The sequence below is a fragment of the Filicampus tigris genome, chromosome 5 (assembly GCF_054856515.1).
Source record: "Filicampus tigris isolate MCC_2025a chromosome 5, RoL_Ftig_1.0, whole genome shotgun sequence".
Lineage (NCBI taxonomy): Eukaryota > Metazoa > Chordata > Actinopteri > Syngnathiformes > Syngnathidae > Filicampus > Filicampus tigris.
This window is the reverse complement of record NC_141221.1, coordinates 261,057-287,183: the sequence shown is the minus strand read 5'-3', so window position 1 is coordinate 287,183 and position 26,127 is coordinate 261,057. Positions and strand designations below refer to the sequence as shown.

At 51.0% G+C, this 26,127-nt stretch overlaps 2 protein-coding genes across 3 annotated transcripts; both read right to left on the bottom strand.

Annotated features, from left to right (window-relative positions):
* LOC147146727 (far upstream element-binding protein 3-like) lies at positions 1–11,350 on the bottom strand. The gene is made up of 18 exons (XM_086030550.1): positions 10,803–11,350; positions 8,793–8,898; positions 7,125–7,155; positions 6,990–7,036; positions 6,822–6,893; positions 6,684–6,741; positions 6,437–6,599; positions 6,179–6,277; positions 5,659–5,760; positions 5,461–5,563; positions 5,279–5,379; positions 4,247–4,385; positions 4,002–4,162; positions 3,374–3,441; positions 3,215–3,300; positions 2,811–2,882; positions 2,457–2,554; positions 1–2,077 (listed from the first exon to the last, which is right to left on the bottom strand). The coding sequence occupies exons 1-18, from the start codon at positions 10,896–10,898 to the stop codon at positions 2,069–2,071; spliced, it is 1,611 nt and encodes a 536-aa protein (XP_085886676.1). The 5' UTR covers positions 10,899–11,350; the 3' UTR covers positions 1–2,068.
* Positions 11,351–21,965: 10,615 nt separating this feature from the next.
* Positions 21,966–26,066, bottom strand: ciz1b (cdkn1a interacting zinc finger protein 1b). Of its 2 annotated transcripts, none has more exons than XM_086031278.1 (8): positions 25,923–26,066; positions 23,952–24,036; positions 23,818–23,882; positions 23,607–23,741; positions 23,287–23,381; positions 23,137–23,215; positions 22,916–23,020; positions 21,966–22,841 (listed from the first exon to the last, which is right to left on the bottom strand). In XM_086031278.1, exons 2-8 carry the CDS (start codon positions 24,019–24,021, stop codon positions 22,716–22,718), a joined length of 675 nt encoding a protein of 224 aa, XP_085887404.1. In that variant the 5' UTR covers positions 24,022–24,036; positions 25,923–26,066; the 3' UTR covers positions 21,966–22,715. The 2 variants fall into 2 exon arrangements, with proteins under 2 accessions (XP_085887404.1, XP_085887406.1); XM_086031280.1 differs by having other exon boundaries at positions 23,952–24,123; positions 25,923–26,053.
* Positions 26,067–26,127: the final 61 nt, after the last annotated feature.

Below are 26,127 nucleotides of genomic sequence, written 5' to 3'. Positions count from 1 at the left end.
TCAGAAAGAAGGAGCCTGTTTATTAGCCCTCATGGTTACATCGCCGTCATCATCATCATCATCATCATCATCATCATGTTCACCTTCGTCTTCCTCACCCGTCAGTCCATAGAATCTACTAGAAAAGTCCAAAGGTTACATTTGGACAAACGTCCATTAGAAAAACCACAGAAAAACAAAAGAGACAAAACCAAAACCAAAAGTCTGGCAGAAGAAGTGAAACGGGGGCGGGCGCGGGGGCGGTCGAGGGCGCGGGCGCGGGGGCGGTCGAGGGCGCGGGCGCGGGCGCTTCCCCATCCATCGTCTCCCGGCCTCGGAGTCGCCGCACAGGCTAACGAGCTAATGTGCTAACGAGCTGCTCTCTAGCTCGCCAGGCCAAGTGATGTTAGCTTTAGCATAGCAGTCTTGAGAAGAGCTTCTCCTAGCTGGCGGCTCACCCCCCCCCCCCCCCCGAAAAACAACAAAACAATTGGAAGCGATGGCACGTATATAATATAATATACATCAACATATGAGCTCATTATCAAAGTGAATATTCTTTAAAAATTGTAGCAATTCCGGAGATTTGGAATGAGAGAATTCCGAACGCATCGCGGAATCACTACCGCGGGATTTTTATACAGCAGACCATATCATTGACTGTAGGGCTGAAACCATGAATCGAATAGCTCCAAATCATTATAAACCAAACGAACAAAACAAAATAAAATTTGACGTGACAGCATGAATGTGTAGCATTAGCATATGAACTCATTACCAAACCAAATCATAAATGCATTTAAATAGACCCCTGAACCCAACGTCATCATCATGGTCACACGCGCGCGCACACACACACACGCACACACACTCAACATAACATCGGTGGTCCGACGCGCGCACGATGCTATGCTAGCACCCTCCTTCTGCTAAGGCTACGTGAGAAGACTGAAAGACGGCGGTGAATAAAGCTCAACGATGAACAGTGTGAAAGTGAATGAATTTGATCAACACTTGTGACTTGTTGCAAACTTGAGCGACCGCCAGCACTTTTGCCACTAAGAGGAAGTTTGAGTGCTACTTTGGTGCCGACCACCAGCACGACGACGCTGACCACAGAGAAGACCAATGGAGGATCATCTTATGTGGTCAAAACTCGGAAAACATGATTAAAAACTAACATCAAACCAAAAAGACAAAAACATTAGCACGTTCAAAATGGCCACCAAAGGAATCAAATGATCGACAGTTCCATTCAAGAAAAACAAAAAAAGACATGGGTCGAGGTCAAACGTCTCTGTGGTCTGACCAAGCGTAAATCTACATTAGCAGCACGCTAGTGCCTTCCATTCTTTAAGGCTAGGTGACACACAATGAACAGACATGACAGCGCCAAAGTACCGACGGGAGTGCTCATCGGGACGCAAACTCGTCCTCACATCAACGTGACAGACTGCTACCAGCACTTCAGCCACCAACAGATACGCACGCGCGCACGCGCACACACGGGCGCTAACCAAAAGCTCAGAGAGTTAACGCGCTAGTTTGCCGTCCGCCGCGTCTGACCACACAGAATTGAAAATTCAAGAACTGAAAGAAAAACGACAAATTAGCGCTTTGTCGCAATCGCTAGCATGCCCAAATTGGCGACCGAAGAAATAAAACGATTGACAGTTTCGTACAAAAAGACGACCGTCAAGGTCAAACGTCACGTTTCCGTCCCGACGCCATGAAATCATCCACACCGAAATAACAAGGACGAAAAAAAAGAGCATAACAATCTGCAGCATGCTTTAAAACAATATCATCATCATCATCTTCCTCAAGACTGCTAGGCATTACGTGGTGAAAAAACAAAACAAAACAAACAAACAAACAAAACAAAAAAAAGACAAAAGGAGGTGAAATGAACTTTGTTCAAACGTGTCGTCCATGCTGGGGTTGGATTAAAAAAAAAAAAAAAAAAAATTGCCAAACAGGAAATCCGACACTTTGGAGGTTAAATCCAGAAGAGCACTTCCTGTTTCCGTTAATCTGCTCTAGAAAAAGGAAGGAGGCGTGGCGTCCGAGAGATGGAGGGTGTGGCCTCTTAGTGATCCTAAAGGGACAAGAAATAACATCATCATCATCATCATCATCATCATCATCGTCACGTGTTGGCTGTGTCCCAAAAACAAGCATCAACTGCCAGATCAATGACGCCAGGGCTGAAACGATTCATCGATTAATGTAGTCCAACTGACTGCCTTTGTTGGGACTTGAAAATCACAAACTCATTTCGACAGCGGGTTTTACACGCTGGACACGTAAAGTACTCGAGTCCAACTAAAACAACGGTCTGCGTTAGCTCCGTTGCTGCAGACTTCTCCACGCTGGGCTGAAACGATTGATCGAGTAACGGCTAATTGAGTCAAGTGAGTTTTGGGCGTGGGTCTGAAGGCGGGCTCAATGCGATGACATCACTTGCGGTGCGCTACCTGGATCTGGGCGGGGTTCCACAAGTAGGGTTGCTGGCGGTAATACTCGGCCAGCGCCGCCGTGTAGTCGGGCAGCGAACTCTGCTGGGACGACTGACCTGAGCAAACGCACACAAATAAACGCCGCCATCAAGTACCGCCGCCCACCAAAGATGCAAACAAAGAAATGAACCTGCTTTTTTGGGGAAAAATGACTTTTGACATTTTTTTGGGGCAACATTTTTTCACATTAACACAATATAAGCCAAAGATAATGACATTCAAAGAAGCTTTTTTTTCCAATTGGCGAAAATCGCAAAAATAAATAAATTGTAGATGTCGGAAATGAAGCTAAAGAAGAAGCGCAAGTATTACTTTGTTTCTTGTAGTAGTCCTCCCACGCTTTGCTGTAGTCGCTCATCACGCTCGCGGGCTGACTCTGCTGACCTGCACGCACGTTCAGAGACATGAGGAACACTGTGAAGGCTGTCAATCACCTGATTTGAAGGCGGGTCCAAATGACGTTGCTACGGATACAGCGCTGGGTGGACAGCGTGCGTCTTGTGTGAGTGAGAGAAAGTGAGTGCATGTGAGTTAGTGTGCGCCACAACGTGCCTGCTTGTGCGTCTGTGGCGCGCTTCTAATGCACGCTAGGTGTGCTTGTATTGTGTCTCAGTTGTAACGCGCGCGTCCTGCACGTGTGATTGAGGGTATGTGCGTGCGTGCGTGCGTGCGTGCGTGCGCGCGCGCGCCCGGTGTAATGTGTGCGCGTGCGTTACCAGGGTCCTGCTGGGCGGCATTCTGCCAGCCGGTCTGGTAGGTGTTCCCCCACACGCCCGTCAAGAAGGTCTGCGCACCGCCACAGCTGCAAAAGACGCGCACACAGGTCACATGACTTCCTCGCGCACACACACACTCGCTTTGCCATGGTGACCTACTTCTGGTGGGCGGGGCCTTGAGTGAAGGGGCTGAAACCGAATCCTCCGTTACTCATGATGCCAGAACCCTGAAGACCAAAAACATCATCACCATCGCAGTCGTCTTCATCGTCGCACGTGTCCCACTTGCCGATGGTCGGATAGATTCGAGTCGGAGAAATTGCACAAAAGCGGCCAACGGGTTCGGTTTGGCAGAACGCAAACATGTCCGATTATCGGCCGAGCCCAAAATCGGCATTTTGGCTGAGAAGAGATCAGCTTTTGTTTGAACTCGCCACAAAGACCGTTACGGGTGCGGGCATCGTAGAAATGTCATTTGAGGATCAAAATCGTCGATCAATGAATCCAATCGTTTCCGACATTATTATGATGACTTGTTTTTTGTTTTTCTCCCCGAGGAGTCCAAGATGGCAAAGAAGAAGAATGATGTTATCGCGTTGCCCATCTGAGGCTCAAAGACATTTCGCCTTTGTGCGGGCACCGCTGAAAAGCTTGACGACACGCGGCGACATCGAGTCCAACAGCCGCTAATAATCGGTATCGTAGCTGTGCTGAAGTAAAAGAAGGAAAAGACACACGCGTTGTGCGGGGGTCGGGGCGAATAGAAGCGTCGCCGCGTTGGCCTTACCCCGATCTTGTCGTCGATGAGCTGGCGCGCGTGCTCCATCTGCTGCGCCGAGCCCCGGATGGTGAAGACGCGGGCGTTGGGGTCGGTGGGGGGCGGCGGGTTCCTCTGGAGCTCCACGTGGGCGCCCGACTGCTGGTTGATGCTCTTGATGGTTTCGCCGCCTGCATGCCACACGTGCGCGCACGCACGGGCGTGAGGCCGGCTGCCCTCCCGCCCGGCAGCAAAGACGCGCGCGACGGGCTCACCTTTGCCGATGACCAGGCCGCACTTGTCGGCGGGGATGGTGTAGGTGACCTCCTGCAGGGGTCCCGGGGAGCCCACGGTCCAGTCGGCGCGGCCTCTCGCCCGGCCGCCCCTCAGCGCCGAGCCGAAGCCGTCGCGCTCCTGAACGGCGGCGCCCGCGCGGTCAGCCCGCTTGCTCATTCCTTTTGTCACTTCCCCCCCCCCCCCAAACGCGCCGCCACTCAAACGTTTGCCGGCGGCATCTCTCGCCGTCTTTCCCAAACTTTTGACCGCCCCCGAACGTCGAGCGCAAAAAAAGGGAGTCGTGCGACAAAGTTGTCCCGCAAGCGAAGACGCTTCCTCCTTCTGCAGCCGAGGACGGAGCAAACGGAGGCCAAAATACTGGAGATCCAAAAGCGGCTCCTTTTGGAGTTCCTTTCAATTCCTTTGGTAAAACGGAAGACGGACTTTTCGCTACTTTACATACAGAGAAGGTCCGTTTGCTAACACGCGTGCTTTTTCTCTCTCCAATGTTGGGGATTTCATTGAACTCAAAGAATCCATTTGCCGCGGCGCACTGGAGAGGAAGGCTGACGCAAAGAAATCTGGCCAATCGCGCCAAAGCGTCCCTTTTCATTTTGCTCACTTCCTCTCAGACGTGACCAGCTCTCGGGCGCGATTGGATTTGGGATTTGCCATTTGCTGCGCGAGAAGAAGGAAGCTCACTTGCTGGACAAAAGGAGGCCAAGCGATGGAAAAGCCAAGCATTTCAGAAAGAAGCACAAAGGGATCCCAGGGAAAAAGGTTTGCCGAAACGCGGCCGAGGAGACGATGAGCCCGCTGCCGGCGCCGCGCTTGACAAAAAAGCCCGCCCGAGACGCTCATTCAAAGTTGAGCAAAATCTTTCTTGGTACCGGGGAGGTACCGGGGCGGTCCCGGGGCGGTATCGGGGCGGTCCCGGGGCGGTCCCGGGGCGGTCCCGGGGCGGTCCCGCGCGGCCTTCGCTCGAGCAATTTCTTTCAAATCGGGTGCGCCGAAAAGTCCGCGACGGTTACCTGCGCGGTCTGGATGAGCTCGTTGATGAGGTGCAGCGCGTGCTGACAGCGTTCCGGCTGGCCCATCACCATGGCGACTCGCTCCGGACTGATACCGTCATCTGCGGGGGGAGGACGACGGCCACACTTGAGTTCTCCGCCCGACGCCTCCGGCAGGGCTCGGACGGCCCGGCGCCGCGTACCCGTTTTGAACTGGACGCGCACCCCGGCGTCATTCTGGATCTTCTTGATCATTTCGCCGTTGCGGCCGATGACGATGCCCACCGCGAAGCGCGGAACGGGAACCTGCCAGGGAGGAAAGAGGCGGCGCCGCCGTCAGGGGGGGCCACCCGCCGGGCGCAAAGAAAGCCCGGCGCCGCGTTTGTTTCGGCCGAGCGTACGTCCAGGCTGGCTCCTCCCGGCCGCGCGCAGAAGTCGCCGCGTCCCGCCCGAAAGTCGCCGTCCTTCTCCCGGATGACCTCGAGCACCAGCTCCTTCGCCGCCTGGAAGCAGCAAGCAAACAAGGCCAGAGTGGGGGGGGGGGGGGGGCGGGTGTATGTATACTGTATTATATCATAGCTCAGTTTCAGAAAACAGCTGAGCCACGATCGGGCGTTCCCTGAGCCCTGAGCAACTGTGACGCCATTTTCAGTCAAAACGGCCGCCCCCGGTGATGGCTAAAAACCGCTGGATTAATAACTCTTCTTCCACAAACGCAATATTGATCAGTCTGCCTTGTTTCAACGAGTGGGCTTGCATAGAGCGTATTCTTGAAAAATATTTGGATTTCTATGTATTTGATATAAATATTTCATATTTGTATAAAAGTATTTGAATTAGAAAACCCATCCTACGATTCATGTTAAGGCTATTTCAATTCAAGAAAATCATGCACGCATATGTTTAGTCTGGTTGTTGCACCTGAACTTTGTACGGGTCTCCGGAGATGCGGAGAGGTTTATCTGCTCCCGTTGGCATGGGACCGTCTTGGATCATCATCATCTTCACGCCCGCGCGCTCCTGACGCACAAGCAAACCAAAGGTCAACACTGCCCTGAAGAAGAAGAAGAAGTGGAAGAGGAAGTGGAAGAGGAAGTGGAAGTGGAAGAGGAAGAGGAAGTGGAAGAGGAAGAAGAAGAAGAAGAAGTGGAAGAATCCCGGCCCGTCAGGGGCTCACACCTGCAGCTGTTTGATGGTTTCGCCTCCTCGGCCAATCACCAGGCCCACCTTGCTGGCCGGGATCAGCATTTCCTGCACCAGGGCCCCGCCCTCCCCGTCGCCGTGGAAACCGGGACCGTTCCTGCAGCGGTCCACGATCTGGACCAGAAGACGCTTTGCCTGCCTACGCGCGCGCGCGCGCACACACACGGAGGCGAGCATGTGACGCTGAGGTCATAGCAGGAAGCGGAGCGCGTTTCGGACTCACTCGATGCACTCGGGCGTTCCGGTCAGCGAACACGGACGCTCCAGCAGACCGCCGCTGTCTACGCGCGCACACACGCACACGCACACGCACACAATCAGCGGTGACGTGACACAAGCCAGCAAAGGCGGCGGGACTCACCGGCGGCGATCTGGATCTTGCATCCCGACTCCAACTGGATCCTGGTGATCTGCTCGCCGCCTCGGCCGATGACTGCCGCGCACACACGCCAGCGCGGCGTAAAAAAACATGGCGACGCGCACGGGCCGCGACGGGCAAACAGGAAGTGCGAGTAGGACGTCCACTTACTGAAGCCCACCATCCTGTCGGGAACCTTGTAGTCCTCCGTCAACACCCTGAAACACGCACACGCATGTGAGATACAAGGCGGGCGGGCGGGCGGGCGGGCGCTCGACACTTTCATTCAATGTGCGCGAGTCGTACCTTTGGTGGCTCACCGCTGACAGTTGACTTCCTAAACACGGTATAGAGACGCACACATTTAGCAGCACGTGCGCACACAAAGGCAGATGATATGTCAGCTAGCTAAAAAGGGGACAACATATTGCTAACTAATATAAGTAATATGGATCCGGTTTGGGGATGGGCTGTTTTGGGGGTCTGATGCCCATTCTGACACTTGCCAGACAAAGGTTCGGACAACCCATTCATCTCTAAACTATGACACGAATCCAAAAAAATGTCATCGGAAAAATAAACCGCCTTATCAAAAAAACGACTTTTTCTCTCAGTTTCGCTTTAGCTTTACAACAGAGAGAAAAGTTTGGTTTCCTTTTGATATTTGTTTCAATGTCATAATCCTTGTCTTATCTTTGTAGCCCATTCCAAGAGGGCTAATATGGGCCGACCGATTGACAACAATAATAACACAAGAACGAATACAAACATAAGAGCGTGACAACCATATGACAATAGTCTAGGGCAAGGGTCGGCAACCCGCGGCTCTTTCGTCCGTATGTTGTGGCTCGGCGTGGCTTGGGAAAATAACGCGATTTGTCTCAAAAAGGTGGATCTATCGTGTCTTCTTATAAAGTCAAAGGTTTGAACTTCTCTCTCCAGAGCTTGTGCAACTTCGCCGATTAGCATGCGCCTTCTCCGGAGACGTTTGACAGCGGTTGTCAGGCGTGCGCGCCGGCCGCCTCCTGACACGCCTGCTGCGTGCCGGCAACATCAAAACTGCACCATATCTCAGCAAAAGATTGGATTTGTCTTTGTCCATTTGTTGAATTGTAGTTGGAAATTGGACAATTATCGTGTTGTGAAACGCACTACATCACTAAAATTGCATTGTATCGTACCTCCAAATACTCAAACAAAATTGTATATCGTCGCTTACGGCCCGAAAACCTTGGAAGTCCAAATATGGTCAAATTCATTTTTCCCTCCACAAATGGACTCTAATCGTCCGGCCCCACTCGGTCTGTCATTTTTATGCAATTGCAGCCAATTTAAAAGTGGTGAAAAGAGCAAATATTCCAATAAAGCGCAATTTCCCGGCCGGAGGTGCGCGCGGCACAATGCGGGGTGCGGAAGCCGTGCGGCATCATGGCCGCCCCGCTACCGCCTAACGGTGTTTTGTTTCCCCTTTTGTGTTTTGGGGACAACAACGGGTGGAATTCAGAAGGTTGGCTGCATTACGTCGGCTTGTTTGATACCGCATGGATTGATGAGACGCCTCGTTGCAAAAAGACCCTCGTCGATTGTGTGTCGTGACGCGAGTCCGTTTCATTTTACTCTGGACTTTATAGACGCGGTTAGCGATGAATATGCTCATATCTTCATTTCAGACGTCAAAAAGAGTTTGTGGTTCTCAGTCTTTTATTTTTCCGTGGAAACCGGGTGGAGGTGGCTCTTTGAGTGTGAAAGGTTGCCGACCCCTGGTCTAGGATATATGTGTGTTCATAAAGGGGGTTCGAGGCCAAAACAAAGATGTGGTCAAGATGGTCCCGTGAGCACGCTGCATACCAATGAACCAGCGGAATTGCACCCGATTGAAAGAAGCAAAAGATGAGATGCAGACCGATGGGCGATTAAGCGACTCCCTCATTCAGCCGGCGTCCATGACGCCAACGGTGCGGCGCTCGCGCTCACCTGCGTCGTCGGGGGCTCGCTTGTAGTAGAGCGACGGCTCCGCGCTTGCCGGCGAGCTGTTGATGTGCGCCATGGCCTCGCCGCCCCCGCCTATCTTTCCCACCATCTGGCGAGTACATCAAGTTAGCTTACTTGGCTCACAGGAAATTAGCAACAACAAAAAAAGTCCACTTGCCTCCGAGTTAGCGTGCTAACGCAACACAGGACCCGTCACCTTACTCGGCTAACAGGATGTTAGCGTGTCGCAGAACGCGAATTGACGACCGCAAACGTGTGTTAGTTAGTGTACTAAACTTTGGATGAGTTCAAGACAGGAAGTTAGCTAGTTAGCCGGTATTGGGAGTTCATAGCCATGTAAGTGGGGGTCCACCCCAGTTCACCGAGTTAGGGCGCGTTTGGAAATTCCCTCTGGTGCCCGTTCACTACTTTGAGAGTGTCCGCTCCCGTTCATTTTCGAACGCGCCGTTGTTATAAACCACGGAGACGGAAGGAAGCACCGAACTGCCAATGTGGCGTCAACGTTTTGGACTGGGCTATGTTCTTCCAATGTACTGAAAATTGATGAAGTGGTTTGAAAGTTGTTCAAACATGTTGCTAAACATAGGTTAAAGGCTAACAATTCAAACCTTTTTTGTCGTCGTTGTTGTAATTCCATCATGCCACTCGCGCAATTGTTAATACCCTGGTTGCATTACGTCGCAAAATAGGATGTTTTACGCATTTAGCCTATGTTTTACCAATTCGTCCCAACGACTGTAGCAATACGTTCGAACGACTTTGTCGAAACGACATAGCCCAGTCAAAAACGTTCTCTCCACATTGGCAGTTCCTCGCTTCCGTAATCAGCAACTCGTGCTTGAACTGTTTCCATCTGTTCTGCCTATCGCAGTGTCCCCAGTTGGAGCGCGCACCGGCACTCACACGCACGTTCTGGTGTACTCTGAATAACCCAACAGCACATTTCAACAAAGCTCTGAGTTTCCCAACGGTCAGAGTGCGTGTGTGTTCCGAGTGTTTTCCCAAACGCACTCTTAATGTACATAAGTCGGGGGTGTGACAGATCTTTGCTCACACAACGCTAAAAGCAGACATATCTGCTGTGCTCCAATGTGGGCGGCGGCGGCGGCAGCGGCAGCACACGTTCATTGACTGAGGGCGGGGGGGACTGGGACCAAGTGCCCCACACACCAGTACGTGCTTGTGGATCCCCGTGTTCATGTATGAAATGTGCTGTTTGTTAGCTCAACGCAACAAGTTAGCCTATTTGGCTAACAGGAAGTTAGCATGCCAGAGCAAGTAAACAGATCATTAGAAATGTTTACGTGGGGTTCCGCTGAGTCAGTGTGGCAAAAGGTGACCAACTGTGTCTTACTGTTTTGTTGAGTGGAAGTTCAACACTGGAAGTTGGCGTGTCACTCAGGCAGATCTCATCAATTGGGGTCCACGCAACAACCACTAAAGAAGCGCGCGCGCGCGCGCCCACAGTCAGTCAGTGCGTGCGTGCGTGCGTGCGTGGGGGGTTACACTTGAATCGCGCCCCCCCCCCTAGTTTACTGCGTTACTCTACACCAAAAAGCGTATGTTACTTAGTGTACTAAAGGCGTCGTTGTTTGTTAAGTTAGTTTGTTGTTGAGTTCAACAAGTTGTCAGGCCGAGTGACACGTGTGGACAACAACCCCCCCCCCAGCTCGTCGCCGTGGTTGACCCCCCCCCGCCCCTAACTTTGGCGTGACAGCTCGACAAAGTTCCCCCCCCCCCCCCCAAATAAAGTCTCTCCCAGCTTTGGGGGGGGCTCGTGTCAGTCAGCGCAAAAGTCGCACAAAGTGGCCCAAATAGCTTAGCCTGCTAGTTGGCGTGCGTGCGCGGTCGCGCGCGCGTGTAGTCGAAGTCGCGAGCGGTCCGCGGTCCGAAAGCAGCCAGAAAAAAAGTGTGGGGACTCGACCGAGGAGACGCGTTGGGGCTTGGAGGTCCGCGGGACTCGCTGTCCGGCGCCCCCTCGGCACAGGTTACCTGGCGGGCCCGCTGCAGCGCGTCGGCCAGGCCGTCCGACTTGAGCCCCGGCTGGCCGATCGAGGCCTGTCCTCCTGCCTGCACCAGCTCCGCCATTACAGCGCCACTAGCTCGCTAGCCGCTAGCCGTTAGCCTGCTAGCCGCTAGCCTCCGAGCCGCTAGCTCAGCTCTTGGCGAGGCGCAGATGCTCTCCGAGTGCGCGGAGGGCTCACTCGGCTTGGGCGTCCGGGCCCGTCTCAGACCGCAAGGACGAGACGCCAGTGGGAGCGGAGGTGGCGAGGCGGCGCCATTTGCGCCCATTCGGCGAGGATGGACTTCGAAGGTGGTCGTCGGAGGCTTTTGCCGAGGCGTCGCGCACGTTGAAACTGGTCGAGTGGGTGCCGTCGCGCCGAGTAGACGATCTGTGCCGCGGCTCCAGCTGGCTGTCGCTTCCGCTTCCGCGTCGGGTCACGTGGTCCCACTGGCGCCACAGGTGACAGGCAAAAGTTCCCAAAACAAGTTCCGAAATGACAACAAGTTTTCACCAACACGCGCAAACACTTTCAAAGCTTGACTCCAACACGCCTCGTTCCAAACATTTTCATTTGATGGGACTTGACACATGAGCGAGCGCACGCGCGTGCACATGGGTACCCGTACTGTATGTCCCAACGGCGACATTTTATAGCCCCCCCCCGCCCCCACTCCCCTCCATGGTCAATTTACATAGGCTTATTAAAGCGGTCAATCGTTTTAAACATTTCATTAATAACATATTCCAATTTAAAATATAATAGGGTACATTTTCTTCCTTTCATGACTGTCCAACATCCATGCGTGTGACTTGGTTGCGACAAACCAAGAGGAGTAACAACTTGACCTCTCTTTCCCATTTTCACTCTTTTATTTCTTCCCTTCTCTCTATTTTTTTCTTTCCTGTGCTCCGGACAATTGTGGTCATTTTGACATGTATCCAATTTTCTCTGGGGGTCACATCGGTAAATGTCCTTGCTCATCCGACAGCGAGATGTCCCGGGATCCAGCCGGCCGCTTCGATGGACGTGACCCGGACATTTAGTTCTTTAGTTCTATTTTTTGGGGGCGGGGGGGGTGTAACCTGACTCGCAGTCGTCGTAAGAATGGGCCATGAGTTCTCGATTTCTTCTTGTATTTGAGGTGCCATTCCGAGCACGGTATCCTGAGTCATCGCTCGTTTTGGACGTCTTCCCAAGGGTTGGACGCTGATTCAGAGTAGCCTAGGAGACGAGCCGCGCGCACGTCACCGCCTTCCGGATCCACGACGCGAGTTCATTTCACAACCAACGCCGGTTGTATGTTCGCAAGGGATCTCAATGGAATTCGCACGCCACGATCCCCCCCTCGGACTTGAGCCAATCACGCCTCTTGGGTGGTTGCGCGTCCAGGTTAGGCGCGGCGCGGCGGGTGTGTCCGAAGACTGGACAGGCCTGGGAAAGTGCGCGATAAAGCAGCTGACCTAAAGGGGGAGTCAACCCAATAAAGGGGGAGTCAACCCAAACATGATTTCTTTTTCAAGAGTATTTTCTATACGGGACCACTAGTTGAAACAAGTCAATCAGATGAATATGAAATATGAGTTAAGCAGCAAAATGCACCCGTTTTTGTCCATCTGAGGGGGCGGCCGTTGTGTCACTTCCGTGGACTAAAAATGACATCGCTGTTGCTCAGGGCTCAGGTAAGGACCAATCACAGCTCACCTGTTTGCTCAAGCTGAGCCGCGATTGGTCGTGATCTGAGCCCCGAGCGACCTTGATGACATTTTCAGTCAATAGAAGTGACAAAAGGGCGGCCGCCGCCGCCGCCGCCCCCCCGAGATGGCTCAAAACGGTCGCATGAAGGCTTCTTCCGCAAAGGCAATATTCATCAGAACGCTGCCTTTCAACTAGTGAGCCTGCATAGAACATCTTGAAAAAAAATGTCGGAAGTCGACTGCTTCCGGTGTCTTCTGCGATGCTTTCCTCTTGGCTTTTGCCAAAGGCAAGCAAAAGTCTGGGTCAGTGAAAAGACGTTTTGGAGTTGTCCTCTTGGGTCCCGTACGTCCGTCCGCCTACGCGTCCGCAGCCCTCCGCCCGCCTCGTTCAAGGCGACGAGTTGCGCGCGGCCTGCCGAGTAGCCCGGCTGACTCAGTTCCGGGTCAGGCGCACGGGCGGCGACGGTTTACTCGGCCAATCGCCGTGCCGCAAGTCAGCGAGACGGCCGACGCGCCCGCTCCGAGGGTGATCCATATACGGTAAGTATTCCCACCTACGGACCTCTGTCAAACGGAAATTCCCTCACCCGGAAAAACAACGTGCGCATTCAATTTTCCGCTCCTATATTCCATTCACGATCGATTGCTGACAACGGAAGTTCCGCTATCCGGAAGCCGGGACCGATAGCGAAGCCCGCAGCAGCGCAAACTCGAGCAGTTGCCGGCCGCTCGATACTACGGAAAAACTTTGACCGCGCCGCCGTTGTGGGATAAAAAAAAAAACGGCAACATGTAAGCTACTTTGACATGCGTTTTTCTGAAATTGCAAAAGATTTCAAACGTATTCGTTTACGCGTCCGAACGAAGAAGAACGGTAATGAGCGAGGAAGAGCGAGTGGGATGCATCCGATTAAGCCGAGCTGGACACAAAGTAAAAAACATCCGGGAGACGCCGGGAGTCGATGGGCGAAAAAAATCGCCGAGACTTTGAAAAACAAGGAATGCATTCTGGCTCAGTCCGATTCCGGCGGTTTGCCCGCTCAAAGTTAAATTGCTTGCGGCTCGACGGACAAAGTACAGTGGCCTAAATGTACGCGTCCTTTTGTACGCACGGGAATCGTGAGACATCAGCGACGATCGACGGGACGGTTACTTGCAATTAGCAACAAAACTGTGTGATACGCAGACAAACATTTTCATACAGCAAAGACTGAAGCCGACGCAACCGCTCCAAATGTGTTCCGAAGTCTGAGAAAAGTCAACATTAAAATACAGTACAGTTTACTCGAGTTCAGTACACTACTGTACTGCTTTGGCGTTACGGTATTTTTTTCAACAGGATTTGGACCATGTTTGTTATACTGCGCTGTATTTTGTTCATATACCTGTACATAAGGCAATTCCGTGATAAGGAAAGATTGGACAACGCAAATATGATTCCTTTCTAGAGAATACTTACTATATATATATATAGTGAAAGATTTTTCCTCTTAATTTGTGTGTGTCCTTTTTTGGAGATCTGCTTTTCACTTATGATGCAATCTGCATAATTTATACGTACGCGCACACACACCCACACACTTAAAGCCACTTAAGTGTTTCCTGTTGACATCCAACAAGCTCTTCACGTCCATCGTCTGGCGCAGGCAGGCGGGCGGGCGGGCAGGCAGGCAGGCATGCACGCATGCACGCAGGCAGTCAGGCAGGCAGGGAGGCAGGCAGGCAGGCAGGCAGGCGGTCAGGCAGTCAGGCAGTCAGGCGGTCAGGCGGTCAGGCAGGCAGGCGGTCAGGCAGTCAGGCAGGCAGTCAGGCAGTCAGGCAGGCAGGCAGGCAGTCAGGCAGGCAGGCAGGCAGGCAGGCAGGCAGGCAGGCAGGCAGGCAGGGAGGCAGGCAGGCAGGCAGGCAGGCAGGCAGGCAGGCAGGCACGCCCGCACGCACGCAGCCACCCTGACTGAGACAGAAAGAAGACGAGTTGCGCGGCAGCTCCTTGGCTGACCTTGACTGCGGCCCCGCGCGAGTTGCGCAGCGCCTGTCTCCACGCAGGGTTGATTTCGACGACGACGCTTTTGACAAGAAACGTCCAGCGACAGAATCCAAGAACGATTGGGGAGAATTTCTCCATTTCCAAGACGAGTTTGAACCTTTGTTGACTTTTTTCACCTTGGTTGTTGACATGATTTCCAGCAAATGTGATGACAAGGAATCGAGTGATTAATTGTGACGAGAAACAGATGCCGCAGCAGACGACGCTTGAAGCCGACGCGCACGCGTACGTTTGCTTCTCTTGGAATAACTCAATCATGTTCAACTTGGTTTTTTTCCTTTCAAGAAATGCACTCGGAATTCAAAAATAGTTGAGTTAAAAGTATACGTGTTGAATATGCGCGTGAGTTTTTCATGATTCATTCAATAAGGACTGAATAAAATAATACATTCATTTCAAGTTGTTTATTTGAGTAATAAAATAGTAATTCACTCGACTTTGTACATTTTATTTCGACAAAAAACAACTATCAGGTGAGTTAATTATCCACTCCAAAAAATAAAATGTTAACTGCAAACATCTACCGTACATGTCATTATATTCTATGGCATAATTATTTCGTCCAATGAATGTTCAAAGGGTCCTTATGTTAAGGACGCAGCAATAGTTCGTTCCATTAGAAAAACATTTCCAATTCATTTAATTGCAATGACTTTTTAAAAAGTATTCAAATCAGGAAGGCGTAAATCAAGTCAGCGATGTTGGCAAACATTTGACGGTAACCGATGGCACAAACGTCACTGGACGGTTGCCAACCTCCAGAGAACCCCCAGAGAACCCCCAACGCCCCCCCCCCCACACACACACACACCCCCGGTTGAAGAAGGAAGGAAATGATCCTCATCATTAGCCCCAGCCCACGCGCACACCCAAGGTAGACAGATCTTCCACTTTATGGATCATTTAACGCTCGCTGTGACGCCCCCCCCCGCCCCCCCCACTCATCAAAGAGCCCCTTTTTGACACACACAACTGGAATCAGTTCACATGTCCAACTGAAAAGTGACAATATAATGACCTGTAGAAGAGCCATTGACGTGTGTGCGCATGAGAGCGTTAGAGACTTGCCGTGTATGAGAACATTGCGATGGAGAGCCCATGCCAGGCCAACAACTGTTTTTATAGCGCATTTCAGAAGAGCTACAGCTGGAACAAAGCACTTTACATTCAGCAACAAAACAGCAATAATATACCAAGTGAACGCAATCATTTAAAACACAAAATACAATAGCCACCGGAAAATAGCAGAAAACCGTCAGTCTCACCACAGCTCAAAAGCTGGAAAAGAATCGTATTCAAGGATCAAAGAAAGTTATTAAAACAATCTTTGAATCAAAATCTGATTTTCATTTTTCCCCACATTAATTCCAAGATTAGATTAGATGAGAAAAGCAAACCCGACAGACAGTCTTGCGGTCCCCTTCGCACAGGCATGCGCACGTCCACGTGCATCAAAACAAGCAGCCGATGGCACACGCAACCCCCCCCCCCCCCCCCGCGTGCGCCAAAGTGTTGCCACAGGCCTGTTGCCGCTTCTTGTCCTTTTGTTTGATGTTGTCGTTTCCCGCCGAGAAGCGGCGCGTGTAACCTTGCTCGGCTGGTGGCGCTGAAAGGGAAGCGGGCCCATCGACGCTCACTCGCTGGCGCCACTGATTGTGTCATAGGGAAATGACGCCCCCCCCCCCCCCATTAAACTATTTGACCTTTACGTTGTCTCATGAGAACTTGAAACACTTGACCTCTCGCCCGCCACATGCACGCGCACATTGGCTCAGTGCGGCTCTCGCAGGGAATGAAATGACGCGCAAAAAAGAGCCCCCCCCAGCAGCCCCTTGCCCAGCGCCCCCCCCCCCCCCCGGGCCATTTGAGGAAGGCGAGACATGCATCTGACAATCGGCGGTATCGGGCGGATTTTGCGGCAAGGAAGGCCTCCCAGCCAATTGCTGCTGCTGCTGCTGCTGCTGCTACATGTCAATTGGCAATTTGGGGAAACCCAATTGATGGCTCGTTGAAACAAAGAAAAAGAGACCGATGGACGGATTGTGAAAAAGAAAAAAAAATATGCTTCGTTGCAGCCAAAGTATTTTTGCATCTTTAGCAAACGTTTCTTGAATTGCGGAACTGTCGATAGACATGCAGATTGTGTGTGTGTGTGTGTGTGTGTGTGTGCACTTAGTCACGAAGGTTGATCCAATATTTCTTGAACTGAGTGACTGTCAATAGACTTGTACACACACACGCACACACACCAGTATCAGCATGTGTGCGCGTGTGAGAAAGTGTGTTTGTGTCAGGTAGCAACCACCACCAGCTGCTCTTTGTGTGTGCGTGCGTGCGTGCGCGTAGGGTGACACGCATTCAAAGTGTCCATCTGTTTGTAAGCAGCTGTGTCCTCGGCGGTGGGGGGGGGGGAATCGGGGCATGCTTGACTAATGAGTGTTTATTGTGCTCATGTCCATTACGACTGCGGCAATTCATTAGCACTCTGCGTGTGTGCGCGCACGCGTTAAATGAAGTCAATTTGCAGACTTGGATTGAAAAAGTTCCTCACGGCCGGCCAAAGAAATCAAAAACAAAGAAATCAAGTCTATCAATGCATGATAATTGGTGCCTGCAGTCAAAACATTTCATGTGAATGCATTTTTTAATGACTTCAAACTGATGACGAACTATATATATATATATATATCTATATATATATATCTATATATATATCTATATATATATATAGATATATATATTTGCCTTATGTTTACGAATAAGGCCGGGGGGTCGCGGCCGGACCGGCAAAAAAGGGCCGAGTGCCCAGTTTTGAATTACACCAGAATCCAAAATACACCAACAAGAAAGATCTCTTAATTTCGTAGATTATTGAGACACTGAAATCTTGAAACACTCGGCAGCAACAGCCGATTTAACCGATCTAAGTATTCATTACAGTACATACTTACACTTTTTGTGATGAAAAAAATACCTACAATAAGTTAGAATGATTGCTAACTCTATTCAAACTGTTTTTCCAATGAAAAAAATACAGTAACTTTAAAAAAGAGTTTATGAAATTGTATAGACTTTCAACAGCATATTGTAACGAATTGGGTGATCCGTGTTGAGGTCGGATTTGCGGATTGCCGAGTTGCGATGTTTCCGAGGTTCACGAATGCATCGTGCGGCAAGCGAGCGGAGCGGCGGAGAAAGAAGAGCGCGAGCAGGTGCACTTGGATGAATAAAACGCGGTCATTAAACTACGTCTGGCGGCGTGTTCCCGGAAGACGCTACAATACGAGAAATCTCGCTATTTAAGCTTGAGGTTTTTGCTCCCTCGTCTAAGAAACCTTCCCGGTCGGACGATGCCGCGCATGTTAGACGCGCGACCTGCCGCCCATCTCCTCACGTAGCGATGTCGGCACACAACTTTGGGACTTATCCACGTACCTTTCCCCATCGGCCATTTTAACAGGACAGCCGCAGTGTACGGGGCGGCCTTGGAGCTCCGGCTCTTTTCCGGCTCTCGCTGTTGTGCCGCCACTCTAACCCTCTCCCGCACGCAACAGCCAATAGCGTCCGCGCCTAAGCTCGCGCGCATATAAGGAGACCGAACCGAACGAGCGTGCCATACCGAAACGTATGAATACGCCCGCGGTACACTTGGCTCTTCGCCCGACAGAAACGACCCGCGCCGGTTTTCGAGCATTTGGGGCAATTACTCGATGTGACCCTTCCTTGGTGGAAATATCCGCAACAATCACCATTACGGGCCTCGCGAGTTAGCATTCGGTGATTTCCCAAACAAAATAGCAACAATCCGTACGCCGGCAGCTGTGCTATAAAAACACACTTGCAGGTCGACTGTGGAGTAAGATGGCTGTCAAAAAGGCATAGGCGTGATTAACGCATATTCGTATCCATAATAGTAATCATTTGTGAGTATATCTAAATATATATATATATATTTGCGATTCGTATCCTCAGCTGGCAATTCGTGCGTCGTGAAGATTCGAGAAGAGTCGGAGAAGCGAGAGTTGTATTGGCAAAACAATGGCACTGGCAGTCGTTATTCGTACTGACGAGAAAAAAAGTCAAACCCTTGCAATTTGGATTGGTACTCGCAAATTGTTGCCGTTACGGATACGAATATGCGTGAATCGCGCATATGCCTTTTGGACAGCCATCTTACTCTCGAGAGTTGACCAGATGCAAACATGGCCACATGCGTCTGCTGCGCGCGCTTCACGAGCACGCCAAGCTCACGTCTGCTTCCTAAAAATACAAACGAGAAACGTTGACGGACAGGCGGGCGGCTGAGCTGCAATTGAGCTCGCCGTGAGGGGCTCCACCCCCTCAGCGCGATTGACACGCGCGCGCGCGCCCCACTTGCTCCATTAGCTGCCACCACCCCCCCCCCCCCCGTCGGCAATGGGCAAAATCACATTTGGTCCCCGGACACCGACATACGTGACGGGCTATGCTTTGGGGCGGCGGGCCGCCACACCAAAAGGGACTTAAGTCCGGAAGTGAGGACGACAAACGGGAGGTCTTCCTCTTCCACCTGCTAATTGTCGTCATGGGGGCGCTAATTGCGGCTAATTGCGGGTTAGCCAAGGAAGGGGCGCTTGATCGGCCGCGCGGGGCGTCCGGGTCGGGCGGGGTCCGCCCGTCACTCACACGTCACTTGTGCGCACGCATAATGCACGCACGAAACGGGGACGTCTTTTGCCAGCAGCGCACACGCACGCACACCTTGACAAATACACACACGCACACAATTTGACAATTTGAAATAGACACACACACAAACATGCTCATTTTGACAAATACACACACAAACCAAGACATCTCACACACACACACACTTTGACAAATACACACACGCCATGATAAACACAGCGAGCGACACACTTGTACACGCGCGCACACACTTTGCCAAAAAACTTCACTCACACACACCTTGATGAACACAAGCTGACAGAAACGTAAAGACACACACACACCCCCACGCACGCGCGCACCCACGCCCACGCACACCCCTACACGCACACACACACTTTGTACGGGGAGGAGCCCGAGGCAAAAGTCAAGTAGCGCAATGACAGCATCACAAGTCACGTGCGTACGTGGTCGCCGAGGAGGAAAGAAGCACGACGAGGGCGCGCGTCCTTGGACTTAATGGCTCGTCAACGACAAAAGACGCGCACGCGTGCACGCGCCCATTCAATCGGAGCTCAAGAGAATGACAAAGCTCGTCGGGAGCTCATTTGAGGCACTTTGGCAGCTGAGCTTTTATAGGGGGTGTGGTTGTGGTGGGGGGGGGTACGGCAACATTTGAAAAACATCAGAAAAAAACTATTTCACCGCATGCATCCGACCAATTTCCTTTTCCCTTTTTGGCTGCGCGCGTGCACGTGCGAGGGACAAGTCAACGCGATGGGGAGGGTTGCCAAATAGTTGCACAATGAAGACAACTAAGTGTCCACCTGGCCAAGGTTACACTGGCGCACGCTTTTTTTTTTGGGGGGGGGGGGGGGGGGGGGGCGATCAATAAGTCATCATGACGCTCCAGTGTGTTTTTGTTGGGTTTGTCCTTGGCGTGTCCATTTGGCGAAACGTCACACAACCATGAGGATGCGCGTGCGCGTGCGCGTGCGAGAGCGCTTCCCTGCATCTTGCCCTGACGCGTTTGCTGGCATGGCAAAAAGACGCGCGCGCGCGTTGGACCTTTTTGCGCACACATTTGAAAAGGTCTCCTCTACGAGCAAGATTTGATTGGAGACTAATTCTTCATGTTTTTAGAATGATCAACTGTTCGTTTGGAAACCAAGCAAGTGGAGCGAGAGCTTTTATTTTTCTCCGAAAACAACGAACAATTCTCAATGAAAAGGGACAAAACGACCATTTTTCTTCCGAATACTTGCTTCAACAGCAAATTACAATATGTAATAATAATGTTGTATATAATGATTCAGGTGGTTAGACTTGCTAGCTTGATTAGTAGATTGTGTGCGTTGTTTACTAATGTCTCACTTGGTGTGAAGCTGACATTAAATTGGTCCTTCGAGCCGGATGAATCAGGCTTGATAGCTTTATTAGCTTTATATCATATCAAAACAGGGGGGAATGTAAGAATAATAACGTCTATTATTATTCGAGTGTCAGATTTTTATTATTAGGCTTGTTAGCTTGTGGGTTAAGCTTTAGCTTTTTCCATATCTAGGCCCAACTTGCTTTGCTTCCACATATGTTAATGGCTCTCACACACACACACGCGCGCGCGCGCGCGCACACACACAAAACAAGTTCAGAGTGTTCCAGCTGCTTTCGCTCCCCTTTCCCTTAAAGCTGGAACACCATTGTAATCGGGGACTGAATCAGAAAATAAAAAGAGAGGAGGCGCAGGAGCCGGGCAGGTTTTAGGAACTGTGATCGTACACTTCCCTGCGCTCTCCTTGCAAAAAAAAAAAAAAAAAGACAATATTGTGTCGGGTGTCTTCTCTCCTCATTGTGTGCATTGCTTACTAATGTCTCACTTGGTGTGAAACTGACACAATGCGAGATGGCTATGTGTGTTCTTGACACCAATTTAAAAAACGCCTGGATTTTTTTATTAGAGCGCAAATAGCAGCTTTTGATTCTACCCCCCGCCCCCGCTAATTTTTACTTTGTGGACCTCTTGCGCAATACCGATTGGAGCATGCCTTGTCATTTATTGCGTTGACGTATCAGTAAACAAATTGCACTTGATGCTCAACTCCACCCTCCATTCCAAAATAGGAGATGACATGTTACTATACGTTCTTATGCAAAGCCGATGTGCTCGAGGCCCCCCCCCCCCGCCCCTTTGAAAAAAGACCAACTTTTGAGTTTGAAATGAACCTATTTGCCATTTTTGTCCGAGGGGAAAAACTACATTTTCTTTCAGAGAAAACAAAGTTGCATGTTTTGCTATATGAATGGCGAATGCCATGTTTTTCTTTTTAGAAAAATAAAGTTTTCGTCTGCCATTGTTTCATTTTAGTCCACCTTCCGCTCGTCTTGGCCATATTAAAATCGCCCCCCAGCGTTTCCGTGTCTGTGCTTCTAATCTAGAGCGTAAAGGTTGGAACTAACGCCATTGTTGTCATGAGTACGTGTCTGCATTCCTTTGTACTTTGAGGATGGCGATGCTTTCAATTTCGCACGACTCGATTCGGTCAAATGAATGTCACCAAGCAGGCTGGACGCAAAAGCCAATTTGTGTGAGGAGAAGCCGGAAGAAGCCGGAAGAAGCCGGAAGAAGCCGGTTTGCTGGCGGGACAGCGACCCCCGCTGGACGCCGTCAGTCCGCGCAGACGACAGGAAGTGACGTCGGCTCACGGGAAGCTCAACCGGCTCATCTGGCGGGCGGGACATTTTCCAATGTCCCAAAAATAGATGATTACGTGTCATTACTTTTATTAAGTAGACCAAGCAAAGCAATGTGGTGTAGATGACGGTAGGAGGTGCATCAAGCCCGCGTAGCCACTTTTTAATCAATCAATCAATCAATCAATCAATCAATTTGCTGGGCGGCGAGCCCAGCGAGGGTTTTGCCATGCGAAATACGGCTCCGAGCGTCGGTCGCGGTTGGCCGACGCGGGATTGCTCAACGCAGGCCTTAAAAGTGTCACTCGGCCTCCGGTCGCAGGAACGCCCTGACATCGGTGGCGGCAGCACAAACCTGCTCAAGCCTTTTCATTTGGCAAGACTTTTGCAGCGTTGCTTCGCGACGTCTTGGAGGAGGGGCCTCGCCGTCACACCTTTCCATCCGGCGGCCGGATGGGCCCCGCGGGACCCGTTCCCACCGCATGCGCGAGTGCCTCCGTTTTCTCTTCTCTGACACGCGTTCGTTCACTAACGACGGTCTTCACATTTGATCCATAGGTCAACTAATTGATGAATGCCATTTTTGAAAAAGCATTCTCTCTTAATTGTTCTCTTCTTTTTCGACAGGCTTAGTTAGGGCCTCCAAGACATGAAATGGCTCCCAACGATGTCCCTTGGCAGCGACGCAACTCAAATGTAGGAAAGAAGTCTTGCGCGTGGAATCAAAGTCGTTTCGGGGCAGGCGACCGGACAAAATGCTCGGCCGCAAGCCGGACAAAAGGAGCAATTTGGCGCCGAGGCCAGCTTTAAAAGAAGCCACCTGTCAAGCGGCCGCATCCTCTTCCTGCGGTCCTAATTGCACTTCCTGCATTGGCTCCTCCTCCTCCTCAAAGCAGCCGACGGCGTCTACGGTGATGAGCTCCTCCTCCTGAGCCTTCTTCACACGCACCTGCCGAGACACGCGCACGCTCGTCGGTCGCGCGAGCTTCACGCCGGCGGACGGGCGGCTGGACGACCTCCGACCTGTCGCTTGTGCTTGTCAGACTTCATGTGCTCCACAAACTTCCGCGGCGTCTTCAAGTGACGCCGGCACGCCGCACAGAACGGCCGCGACGCACGCTTACACGCCTGCGCACACACGTGTTTAGAGACACAAATGAAATAAAACAAGGCACTGACACAAAGCTGACACACAGCGCGCGCGCGCACAAACACAGCGATTCCGTGAGCGGTGATGAACTCACTTTGTGTTGTTTGGTGCGTCGATGGCTGATGACGTCATCGCCAAAGTGACTCTGACACGTGTCACACCAGCGGCGCCTTCTGCCGGACAAACACGCACACTATGTGACCGCGGAGCGCGCATGCGCGCGCGCGCGTGCGTGCGCTCCTACCTGTTGGCGAGTGTGTGCGTGATGACGCCGATGGAGTGTGTGATCTCCTTCCATTTGGCCACGTGATCCGAGCCGCTCATGTGCCCCGCAAACATCTAAACACACAGGAGTGCAAAAATACACAGACGTGTGCAAGCACACACAAAGTGGACCCGCCCACGCACAGAATGATGATGTCGGTTTGCACGAGGGGCGAGGTTCCAGGACCAGCGTGGCAAAAAGGGCTTTGGCCTCGGTCGTTGGGACGCAGTCGCCGTGTCGGGGATCCTTCCCAAAGGGCTCGTTTGTGACGCCGTGGCGAGGAGGGGGCGTGTCCTCACCTGCATGGACTGACACGTCACCCCGCACATGTGACAATGAAGACCCGTCCCTGGCGCCGCCTGCTTCTCGCCGGCCATCTTGAACTCGCGACTGTCGCCGCGCTGCTGGATGGTCACCTTCAAAGAACACGCGCTCTGGACGCACGCGCGCACACGTCAAAGTTTCACCCGCGCAGGAACCTCGTCAGCGGCGCGAGGACCTCTGAATCACCTGGGAAGTTTTGCTGGCGTCGTGACGCTGCGCTGCCTCCTGCTGCTCAGGAGGACAAAGTCCACCTGACGACACACACGCACACAATGACGTCATGAAAGGCAACAAGAGCCACCGCGTGAGCCCCGTCGCACCTCCTGGAGCAGCGGCCGCGCTCGCCGGTTGATCACGTGACCCCGCGCCCTCGTCGCTATCGGTCAGCATGGCGCCTCCTCAGCTCTGTTGCGACGACATTTGAACGCACTTAAAGCAACGCCACTGAACATTCATCGTCCCGACAGTGCAAATATGAACAGCATCGATTTCCTGGAGAAAAAAAAAAAAAAAAAAAAAGACGCAAATCTAAGATCTCAAATCTCGGGGACGTCGCCCGCGGGACTAGAAAGAAGCCTTGAAAGCAACATTACGTTGAGTCACGACCAATGAAACGCACACACGTATTTGCTTGACCATAACGGTGCAAATGCCTTGTCAATACCAACAACGGGTGACATGAAATGCAGTCACAAATAGGTCAAGAAGATGGCATGTCGTGGACAAGCTTCGAGTTAATTAATACAGTATATGTACATACGTTGACATGTATGCATTATGCTTCTGTAAACATATTCATGCAGGCATCGATCTGATAATTAAACCAAAAAAATGTCAGAATTGGCTAATTCTGTGTCCACAAAGCACAGAGGCTACACAACTGCACGACTGGCCGTGAAAATGATCACAACCTGCTCAATGCTGCATTACGGGAGATGTCACACTCATGGCTCTATCAACCTCTGCGCACATTTTCGACTCGTGACGTTTTTGAAAAAAATGATGAGAACTACTTTTCTTGGAGTTGAATTTACAATATGTAGTCTATAGAATAGAAATAATCAAGTGTAGAATGAAACAGTGTAATATATTTATCTCACTCCGCCCAGTGTTTAGGACTGTTTCAAATGTTTTTTTCGGATCAATAACATCCTACTATTTTGAACACATTTGGTAAAATGTGAAGTTCTTTTGTCAGTTTTAATTTTGCTGCTTTTAGATTTTTTGGTCGAGGTAACGTTTCGGTAGCGGTATGGAGGGAATTTATGCAGGTATAGTATCAAAGTCAAAATGTTGCTCTCGCCAACGGCGCCATCTTGGCCCTTTTTGAGCAAATGACGTAATCGTCGTGTGCGCTGTCAACAGGCTACTGTTCATTTTCGACTTGTTTCCTGGTCTATTTTGCTCTAAAAATGCCGTGTGGCATCGTCAAAGTATTGCCACGATTTACCCGTGTCAGGTTTGATATATGATAAAACCATTTTTTCCCCAAAAGACATGTAGGGCGGCAGCGACTGGCGAACGCATTCATCGTCCATAGAGCAGGTGCAACCATTCCATTGGGCTTATTTTGTGCATTTCGTTGGCGTGTTGCTGTAACACACGTCACGCCACTACGCTTTAAGCAGGTTCAGGTGCAATTTCAAACACGTTCCGAAGCCACTCATTTAGATTTGTTGGTAAAGCACTTTGAAAAGTTTGACTGAATAATACCAACTAATTTACAGAAAACGTTCCAAGAAAAATTAAGAGACGAGTCACCTTTTGGGATCTAGGAATATGCAGAACCATAATAAATCATATAGAATAAATAAAGCTGAAACGATGTCCAAATATCATGCAGTTCACAAACAAATGCAAACACATGATCCTTTCCAAATTTTGAGGAGTCGCCGGAATGTTTGAACCAAGAAGACGTTGAAAACGTTGATGGAATACAGCACAGTATGTCCATTTGTCGTGGATGTCAAGCGACGTCTTCATGCGAGCAAGCGCAATGAATCCAAAGCTTCCAAAGTTCTAAACACCTTCGAAAACTAACACGGGAGCCGCAAAGGCGCGACACTCTCGTTTTAACCGAGTGACTATTGCAAAGTAGGCACGTCGATGTTTAATGTGCTTACAAGCAAGGACACTTTTATTTGATGGCGACTCTGGGCTAGCGGTCGGTAAACTCGGGCTAAGACCACAAGACCGCCGCAACGCTTTCTCGGCCCCTTTTCACAAACGAGCAGCACCGACAAACTTGAAATACACCCTTGACGTGACAGTAACATCCTTTATGGCCTTACCTTGATTTAACCTTGTCGGTCAAGCTGCTGCTACAGCTCGAGCTAAGTGCTAGCTAGCCAAGTGCTCTTACTGGGATCACACGTCCTTAAACTAAGTGTTGATGGCTGCCATCTTTATTTTGAAATACGATGCCTTTATTTTTGAAATGGCCATACCGGAAGTTGCGTTTTACAGACTCTCCGTACGCTTGACGCAGACTCAGAA